The sequence below is a fragment of the Nanorana parkeri genome, unplaced genomic scaffold, assembly GCF_000935625.1.
Source record: "Nanorana parkeri isolate BGI_ZX_2015 unplaced genomic scaffold, ASM93562v1 scaffold483, whole genome shotgun sequence".
Lineage (NCBI taxonomy): Eukaryota > Metazoa > Chordata > Amphibia > Anura > Dicroglossidae > Nanorana > Nanorana parkeri.
In genome coordinates, this window is record NW_017306751.1 from 457,407 (window position 1) to 467,855 (window position 10,449).

At 42.2% G+C, this 10,449-nt stretch overlaps 1 protein-coding gene across 1 annotated transcript in view; it reads left to right on the top strand.

Annotated features, from left to right (window-relative positions):
- The window catches only part of DOPEY1 (dopey family member 1), an 80,907-nt gene that overhangs the window by 49,055 nt on the left and 21,403 nt on the right, over positions 1-10,449 (top strand). Inside the window, exons 20-24 of the mRNA XM_018560868.1 lie at positions 5,304-7,266; positions 7,355-7,466; positions 7,840-8,022; positions 9,184-9,309; positions 9,522-9,656. Of these exons, the coding sequence (XP_018416370.1) occupies positions 5,304-7,266; positions 7,355-7,466; positions 7,840-8,022; positions 9,184-9,309; positions 9,522-9,656 (2,519 nt within the window). The remainder of the gene's footprint in view (positions 1-5,303; positions 7,267-7,354; positions 7,467-7,839; positions 8,023-9,183; positions 9,310-9,521; positions 9,657-10,449) is intronic.

Below are 10,449 nucleotides of genomic sequence, written 5' to 3' on the forward strand. Positions count from 1 at the left end.
GGAGCTCCTCTAAGTTAGAACTACCCTTAATGACTTCCTGTTTACTCGCACACCATGGTCGTAGGGCATCTTATGAATATTCTAACAAGCCGGGTCGAATGCTTGCCAGAGCACTTAACGGGATACTTGACAGACCTTTTGTATCCTCCATTATTTCGGCCTCTGGGAAGTATCTTACCTGTCTAGAGACATGGCCTCTAAGCTTCAGTCCTTTTTACATGCGGTTATATAACCTGGGGTGTGGATGTCCCCTCTGGTACTAGCTCCGACAAACTGTCGGCGACCCAAGTGTATCTCGCCTACTCTCTTGAGGACTGAGACTCATTGGGAGTTCCCAAGGAGGTAGACTTAGCGCCTAAATAGTCTAAGCCAGGGAATGCCCCAGGGCCTCATGGCCTAGCTTTCCCCTATTACAAATACTTCTCTTCTATTTTAAACCCCCACTTTTTGTCAGCCTTTAATGCTATTTTACAGGAGTCTCCCCTTGCGGTGGATTCCCTGAGCCTCACATTGCGTCACATCCCAAAGGATGACAAGGATACCACCCAATGTGCAAGCTACAGAGCTTTTGAATTTGGATCTAAAACTCTTTTCTAACATTCTGGCCAATTGGTTACTCCCTTTTATACCAAAAAAACCAGAGAGGCAAGGGACCACACCACGAAAGACCTGAATGCCATCCACTCGGCCCGGTCACACGCTCTTCCTTTTCTGTTGCTTTCCACTGACACTGAGAAGGCATTTGTCCAGGTTGATTGGACTTTCCTGTTGTCCACCTTGTGACATCCATTGCACCATGTTAGGGCCTTGGCCCTAACATGGTGCAATGGATTTCAGCCTTGTACTCCTGTCCCACGGTGGCGGTGAAGGTGAATGAGGCTCGTTCTAGTTAGTTTCTGATCTCAAATGGCACCCGATAGGGCTGTCCCCTATTTTTATACTTTCCCTGGAACTGTTTTTATCCTCCCTTCGTGCCGATTTGGCTTTTATTGGGCTTTTTTGGGGGTCTGGAACATATAAAGTGGCCTCTTCCGCAGATGATTTGATATTTTTTATCTTACTCGTCCCCTACCCTCCCTCCCTCCCTAGGCTAATGTCGGCTTTGGATGAATATGGTGCTCTGTCAAACATTAAAATAAATGTCTCCAAATCGGCAGCCTTAGCACTTTCCATTCCAGAAGCGGATGTGGTGAGGCTTCAATCTGCCTTCTGCTTTTGGTGGGCTGACCGCCACATTCGTTACCTGGGTATGAACATTACCTCTGACTTAGAGTCTCTATTCAGCTAACTTCGTCCCACTTCTGCAGACATTTAGGAAAGACCATGAGCGGTGGAAGCTGTCCGTGACTTGGTTTGGTAGCTGTAACATCATAAAAATGTACGGTTCTATACAAGATACTCTATTTATTCCAAACCCTATTGCTACCTAGGGGATTTTTCAGTCAGCTTTGTTGTCCCTTTTTCTCTTATATCTGGGCGCATTGATCTTCAAGAATCAGTTTCTGAACCTTAACCTTCCCTAAACTGAAGGGGGGTGTCAGTCTGCCCGATATAGTTTTATATTACAGAGCAACCCACCTTCAGAGTGGTAGATTTGGGTAGTGGTAGTTCTGAAAAGCAATGGGTTGTAATGGAGTTGGATGTGTCAGTGCACCCTTTCCCCGGACTTCCATGGCGGCTCTCACCTCCCATCCCCCTTATGTCTCCTAACACCCCACTATTGGTGCCATTCTCTGGGTGGTAAGGCTAACTAGCAAATCCTCTGCCCTCTCTCTTTTCCCATCCATGCTCACCCCTGTGCTTGGGGATCTGGACTTTGGAACAGATTTGACTAATGCTTACATCAAGAGGCTTCTGACAGCCAATAGGTTCAGAGTATCAGACTTTTGTGCTGGTGGTCAGTGGCTCCCGTTGATTTCTATTAGGGATTTTACCGATCCTCCAATGGATATGTGGAGTGGTTACCAACGTAGACATTTCCTCTTGTCCATTCCCAGACCTGAGACTCTGGATAGAAGTCTTATAGATTTTGAATCATTGTGCAGGAATGACATTCCAGTTAGACATGTACTGTCCCTTGTTTACAAGTGGTTATCTGTGCGGGCACCTTAGTGTCCCTTCCTTTCTGGTTCGGTGGGAATCTGAACAGGGGGTGTCTTTTACTGAGTCCCTAAGGGAGAATATTGTGTATTTTGTTCATAAGTCATCCATTGGAAACACTTTTCACTGTCCAGATGGTATAGGGTCCCAAGGGTTCTTCACAAAATGCAAACTTCGATCCTAGGTGGGGAGGAGGGCACGATGTTGCATCTCTTTTGGACCTGTTCAAAATTTCAATCCTTCTGGGACTCGGTTCGGGACACCATCAATAAATTGGTTATTTGGGGCCCGGAATACACCCCTGCAAGCTTCTTACTTCACTAGAGCTGCAGCTAACGATTATTTTCAAAATCGATTAGTTAGCCGATTATTAAGTTCGATTAATCGGTTAATCGGATAAACAATAAAATTAAATTTAAAAAAATGGCTCCAGTGATGGACTACTAGTTTGTATTGAGATTGTAGTCCATCACAGGAGCCAGCTTTGGAGCGGTGGAAGTAAAAAAAAAAAGTGTGGTGTGCAATATAGTGAAATGGAAACTTTAAAGTTATACAGCAATCAATGCAGAATGGCACCGGCTATAGAGGACTACAAAACCCAGCAATTGTACATTATACAGCGCAATGCAGAATATCACCAGCTATAGAGGAGCACAACAAATCCCAGCAATAGTACATTATAGCTGGGGGTATTCTGCATTGCGCTGTATAATGTACTGTTGCTGGGTTTTGTAGTCCTCTATAGCTAGTGATATTTGGCATTGCACCACTGTATAATGTACTATTGCTGGGATTTGTTGTACTCCTCTATAGCTGGTGGAATTCCGCATGGCGCTGTATAATTTATTATTGCTGGGATTTGTAGTCCTCTATACAGCGCAGTGCAGAATATCACCAACTATAGAGGAGTACAACAAATCCCAGCAATACATTATACATATAGTGTATAATGTATTGCTGGGATTTGTATTCCTATGTATAATATAGAGCACAATGTACCATCAGCTATAGAGGAATACAAATCCCAGCAATACATTATAGAGCACCATGTGTGGGAAAGTGCAAGCTTACCTGAGCAGTCTTCCAGCAACTTGCTTCTGAGATCGGGCCTGTCTATCGGCGGCTGTCATCCCCCCACACCTCCTCCTCCTTACTACATCTCCCCGCGTCCCTGTGCCAATCGTGGATGTGGGTGGGTGGTGAGTGTGAGGCGGGAAGGAGGTGCGGCGTGTAGAGCGTGGATGCGGGCGGGCGGGTCTGGCAGCGGCGAGCGTGAGTTTGGGAGGAGGGGCGGCGCGCAGCGTGTGTGGAGCCGTGAACAGGGCCAACTGATCGGAAGTCGATTAATCGATTATTGAAAAAGTTGACAACTTTTTCAATAATCGATTATAATCGATTATGTCGATTAGTTGTTGCAGCCCTATACTTCACGTGACCTCTACTTCCAGGGTTAAATATAGAACCTCCCTTTCTAAACATCTTCTTAACCCAGCCAGGGCATGCATTCCCCTCCTGTGGCACCAAACGCAACCCCCTACTCTACAATTGTGGTATTCTAAAGTCCACGAGGTATGTCAAATGGAAGACCTAACTTCAACGTTATACATGCTCTGGTATGCTTCTCTCTCCCGGGTAAACCCTTGCTGGCATCTTCAGGAGCAGTATTCTTTCTCTCTCTTTGGTGCTCACCTCTTCCCCAGTATCTTTTTTTTTTCTGGTACTTACCTATGTCTATCTTTTTCGTACATTTCTTGGTTTCACAATTAATCTCTGCTTTTCTTGCTTATGTGTTCTACTCTTATATCATTAAAGCTCTGTTACTTTTGTTTCCCGCTCCTTTTTCTGGTCCCACCTGTGTTGTATTATGTTGGCTCTATTACTGAGCAGAGCTGGTTGGTTACGATGTTCAAGTATGTGATAGCTAACTGGTTAACTGGTAATGTTCGTTTATTACTTTTTTATAAATGTCTTTCATGATTGCCTTAACTTGTCTCTACATGGTCTTGTTTTGACTATTTTATCCTATGTGTTATGTCATTTTATTAAAGACAGCATTTAAATTATAAAAACAAAGCATACATCTTGGGAAAGAGCAATTATTCCTGATGAAGGCACAATGGGATCAAAGTTCATATATGTTCCCAGGTGTTTAGTGGAAGTAGACAGGTCTGGTTCCCTCTGCAGATGGGTACTGTAGTACTGAGGTGCATCTGGCTTATTCCAGGAGACGTCAGGTGTTACCGTTGCTATTGTGTTCTATGTTCAGTATAGTGTTCAGGACTGGAACTCATGTACAGTGAGTAACAGTTACAGTTGGGCTTATGCAAAGTCATGTTTATAAAGCAGTGACTGTGACATTCAGCCAACATTAATTTCAGGTGAATCTGTCTGGTACATATGTTTTACAATACAGTGGTTCATTCACCTGCAGTGAGAGTTTGGTGAATGCGACAATTACATCGTTCTAAATATGCCCTTTAATCATAAAATATAATTTTCAAGCTTACTATTGAAAGGTTTATATTTGCCCCCGCATTTAACTTTGGTTAGTTTGTCTAAGAATGTTGCATATTTATATGTACTTTCAGAAATACTATCACAGTAAATTGTTGTTTTCTTTCAAACACAAGTACATTATGCAATTGTCCATAAATTAAAACTGAATTCTAGGCAAACAGCTAACTGCACATATGAAATACATTTAAGTAAGCTATTTTTTCTTTCAAAGGATTTATATTTTTGTCCATCTGGTCCTGACATTTACACAGCTCTGTCATACAGCACAGCCCTGCTTGGCAGGAGAGGTGACCTGATCTTTCTTTGCTGCAGTTTTACTTTCATTTGCAAGTCCCTCGACCCCTTCCCTTTGACTGGACTATTAAAGCACACTGAAAATGCACTCAGCTCTCTCCTGTCAGCATGTTCCTTGCACTGCATCACACCTGATTGACTTCTTGTGCTGCTTTTCGATCCCCCTCTCTGAGCTCTGCTGTACAGTTACTGCAAGTGGCTGATACCAAGCCACATCTCAATGTTGACGCTGCTTACATTTAAAAAAAAAACAAAAAACCATGTAATGGTTACTGATTTGCGGTAATATGTGCCTTTTACATCTGCCTATAGTTCAGCTTTAGGCGTACACCATACATCCTGTAAGCTATGTAAATATGTTTTTTAAAATATTTTTCTTTTACACATTGCAGCTTTCTCAATTACACACGCCTCCTCTGGGATAGCCGCAATCAAGGCAGGTCTTATGGAAGAGATGGAAAATTTTAGTCTTACAGTGAACCCTCTCAGTGACAGGCTGTCCCTTCTGAGCACCAGCAGTGAAACATTCCCAATGGTGGTGTCAGACTTTGATCTCCCAGACCAGCCTATAGAAATCCTGCAGAGCTCAGACTCTGGGGGTTCTCAGTCTTCTGTAGGAGATGATGTGGATGCTGAGGATTTAACTACCCAAGATAGCTGTACAATCTCCAGGGAGGACTCTGTAGATGAGATTGTTCAACAAGTCGTTTCTGATTTGCTATGCACAGTTCTTAAAAATGTTGGTGAGGATCCTGAATCAAATTACTCATGTACTGATCAGACTGACACCTCTAGCAAGATCAAGATATGCGGTGCCTCAGATGATGCCACCAGTACTGAGGTTGAAGTAGCTCAAGGCACTGAAAATCATTCTTCAGCTAGAGACCTATCCAACTTTCTCTCTGTGTCTGCGGACTCTGGCATTGAAAGTTTGGCAAATGCAATTACCAGAAACTTTTCTTCTCCATCTTTCATGCATCATCAAAACCTCAGTGACTTCAATGGAGATATGATTGGAGCACAGCGCAGGAAAAGAACTCACAGCAGTATCCAGTTTAATTTTAAAGGAAAGGGGGCAGAGAATAATGCCGTTAACAAAGAAGGAAGTAAAGCAACAGGAACAAAGCCTAAAGTAAAAATGTCCAGAAGGAAAGACGATGACAAGAAAAAGGCCCAGAATGAGAAGGCGAAGCAGACAAATGTTTTTTTCAGTGAGGGCTTGGACCTGGAGAACTGGTACAGTTGTGGAGAGGGAGAAATCTCTGAAATTGAAAGTGATGTGGGCTCTCCTGGCACAGCAAAATTGCCACATTTCAATATCCACCCCCTTTACCAGCATGTTCTTTTGTATCTCCAGCTTTACGACTCCTCAAGGACATTGTATGTTCTGTCTGCAATAAAAGCCATATTAAAAACATGTCCGACAGTCTTTGTCAGTGCTATTTCCACTACCAGTGTCAATAACGCATACACTCCACAGCTGTCTCTGCTCCAAAACCTCTTAGCAAGACATCGGATCTCTGTCATGGGAAGAGATTTTTATAGCAATATCCCCCTGGATTCTAACCACAATTTCCGGAGCTCTATGTATATAGAGATTCTTATTTCATTGTGTTTGTATTTTATGAGAAGCCACTATCCTGCTCATATTAAGGTGTCTCAGCAAGATCTGGTGGGCAACCGCAACATGCAAATGTTGAGCATTGAAATTTTGACCCTGCTGTTTACAGAGCTGGCCAAGGTGATAGAGTGCTCAGCTAAGGGATTTGCTAGCTTCATCTCAGACTTGTTGTCCAAGTGCAAGGTTCAGAAGGTGATTCTCCACTGCTTACTGTCTTCAATTTTTAGTGCTCAAAAGTGGCACAGTGAACGCATGGCTGAGAAGAACAAAATGGTCATCGAAGAAGGTTTTTCTGAGGACAGCCTCATCAACTTTTCTGAAGATGAACTTGATAATGGCAGCACATTACAGTCCCAGCTATTAAAGGTGCTACAAGGTCTAATTGTTTTGGAACATCGTGTGTTAACTGTCCCAGAAGACAATGAAGGTGGCTTTGATTTTGTCATTACTGATCTGGAACACATCAACCCTCAGCAGCCAATGACTTCTCTCCAGTACATGCACTCCCAACCAATCACATGCCAGGGAATGTTCCTCTGTGCTGTGATTAGGGCTTTGCACCAGCATTATACTTGTAAAATGCACCCACAGTGGATTGGCCTCATCACGTCTACTTTGCCTTACATGGGGAAAGTCTTGCAGAAAGTAGTAGTTTCTGTGACACTGCAGCTTTGTAGAAATCTAGATAACTTAATTCACCAATACAAATATGAAACCGGGTTATCTAACAACAGGTATGACCTTTGATCACAGTTACCATATATTTGTTTTGTTTTTCAGTTTTTTATTTTCTAAAAACTGTATTTGCTATCTGTATAACAGGCCTTTGTGGATGGCATCCTTCACACCACCAGACATGATCCTGACCCTTCTTGAGGGCATCACAACAATTATTCACTACTGTCTACTTGATCCATCAGCACAATACCATCAGGTAAACTAACATTGGCTTTGACTGTTGCAATAGATTCTATAAAGTACTAAATACTATTCTGGCAGAGGAACACTTTACAGGTGGATATTCAATTTGAGAAACCTTTAACCCTTTCGCTGCCAAGGACGTACGTCGTACGGAGCTACAAAAGTGCTTCCAGCTGGCCAGCTCAGTACGTCGTACGGACCTGGCATTTACAGTTCTACTATAAGCTGATGGTCACTTTAGCGACCATCAGCTTATAGTAGAACTGTTCAGCAGACTGTCCCCTTTAAATTAAAGGTTTTTTTTTTTTTTTTTTGCTTTTTCTTTTTAATCTCAGCTGACCTAAAGATTATTTTCAATTTTTATTTCCTGTTGTCTTGTTTTGTAGCTTTTGGTGAACGTAGATCAGAAACACCTTCTAGAAGCTCGTAGTGGAATCCTTTCCATACTCCATTTAATAATGTCATCGGTCACCTTGCTTTGGAGTGTTCTTCATCAAGCAGACTCTTCTGAAAGAAACTTTACAGCTGCCGCTGCTTCTGTCACTACAATCAATCTTGGCTCAACAAAGGTAATACAAGATTGGTCACCCAAAATATCCTTTTTATTGGTGTTTTACAACATGAACTTTGATGAAAATTGTGATGACATTGCAGTCTGAACTGAAGCACCCCTGAGAGCTATTTAAGTCTTTGATAAATCTGTTATCGTACAACCTTTTCAAACTTAGAGAGGTGGTTCAGTGTTAAAGTATAATATATGGGATATGATGGAGTACACTTTTAAGGTGGTATTTAATGTATACCTTGAGTGACACCAGAAAAGGAAAAAAAAAATGGATTTGTTATGCTAAACTGTTCATGCTTTCTGCAGCTGTCAATAAATTGCTCACTGTCAAAGGGTTCCTTGAGGTCATAAACCCACCAGCCCCATAAAGCCAACTTATGTACCCCAGCTAATTTTGCACCTGTCACCAGTGTCATCATACAGGTAGCCTCTGCCTCCCCTAGTAGCAGTTTATAATCCATGCACAGTGTCTTTTTCCCAAAGGACATTTCATGCGCTACCTTAAGTCATTGCAATCCTCACTGCATGTCTCAGAATAGAGAAGCGTAAAGTTAACAGAGGTTCAAACTGTGCGCCATCCCAGGAACAGCTTTCATCCATCTTAAAGTAGTACTAATCAAACACCTTTTTTAAATATATGCATTCTAAATAGATAATTAAACATTCCCCAGTACTTTTTTTTTTATGTCTGTAGAAACACTTACATTCACGGCCGTGGCTCCAGGTCCCACAGAATAGATTTCCCTGGCTACCAGATGCAGAAGCACACGCCCTGTACCGTTTACATCCACAGTGCAATGCTCACAACACATGCTAAAGCTGCTGTGAGTCACTCACTTGGAGGACGGAAAAGGGGAGGGGCCGGGACTATCTGTTTCAACGTGCTGTGTATTGGCAGCCAGGAGCGCACATGCAAAGGTGGCTCCATTGCATCCTGCATGGTGATGGAGCCACCCGATAATAGGACTCAGGAAAGGGGGCATTTGGAGATGAAGATTTCATAGCAAATGTTATATTAATAGAGTTAGTTGATTTTATTTTCTCCCACCTTTTAACATTTTTCTGTTTACAATCAGGAACAACTCTCAATACTTTTGCACAATACCACAACAAATAATGCATATTATATTTTCTAATTTATTATTTGATTTTCTCAAATTGCCAGAATTTAAGGCAGCAGATTCTGGAGCTATTGGGACCCATTTCTATGAATCACGGTGTTCATTTTATGGCTGCCATCGCTTTTGTTTGGAATGAAAGGAGACACCATAAAAACTCTGCACGCACAAAGGTACTACAGAATTGTCTGATTATTAACATCAATACAAAAACCAAAGGTTGATCTGATACTTGCTTGGTTTTTGTGTTCTGGCCCCTGCATGTCATGATATTAGTCCTGTTCCCAATCAGTATTTGTAATACAGTGCAGTGGAAGTTTTTAGCCTATGCCATAATATCTTTATTATCTTCAGCTCGTATTTAACTCTTATACATTTTACTAAGGTTATCCCTTCAGCAAGTGAAGAACAACTTCTGCTTGTTGAACTTGTTCGTTCCATCAGCGTGATGAGGACAGAGACAGTTATACAAACAGTGAAGGAGGTACTGAAACAGCCACCCGCCATAGCTAAAGACAAGGTATATCTATCAGGAGTTACTGTACTTATCTTTATAGTACAATTAGATCTATTACCAATGCATGCCATTTTCTGTAAATTATAATATATAATACAATGTGCATATGTCACAGAGAAACAATAACTGTGATATATATTTCTGCAACATTATTAATGATACAAAGGAGCTTTTCTATTCTATGCGCTACCTGAGGAAGCACTTTTGATCCCACTCTAAAGTGGCTTCTGCACCTATAGTGCATAGCGGTGGAAAATATGTGGAAACGGCTCCTGTATCATGGCGTAGTTTCTTTTAGTGTGTATAGGAGCTTGGCCACCAAAGGGGAGGGGAGAATCTTTATCTAATGCTGTTTCTAAAAGGATCCGTTCAAGAAAAATTCACAGCCTGCTTCATGTTAGGAAGAACCAAGAGTATACATGCAGTAGTTGCTAACTCAGCTAACTTTAATGATTTCCCTCAATAGCTAATTTGCTTGTTATAACAAGTTCTCAACTCCTCTTAGAAGCCCATGTTCCTCTACGTTCATCATATTGTTATGGCTTCCTTGCACAATGGATTAAGAAATATACTTTTTTTTTGACTTGTGATTATGTTAACCTCTTGCCGTCCGACCGTAGTAAAAAAACGGACGGAAGGCACTGCTGCATTTGCGAGTTGCCGTCTCCAGACGGCAATTATTTTCTGCTCGCGCGCGCCCCCTAGCGGGCACGCACGGGCAGTTTGTTTGACATATAGGCGATCAGCGGGTCCATAGCCGATCGCCTATATGTGCTCGTTCGCGGCATACCCCCCC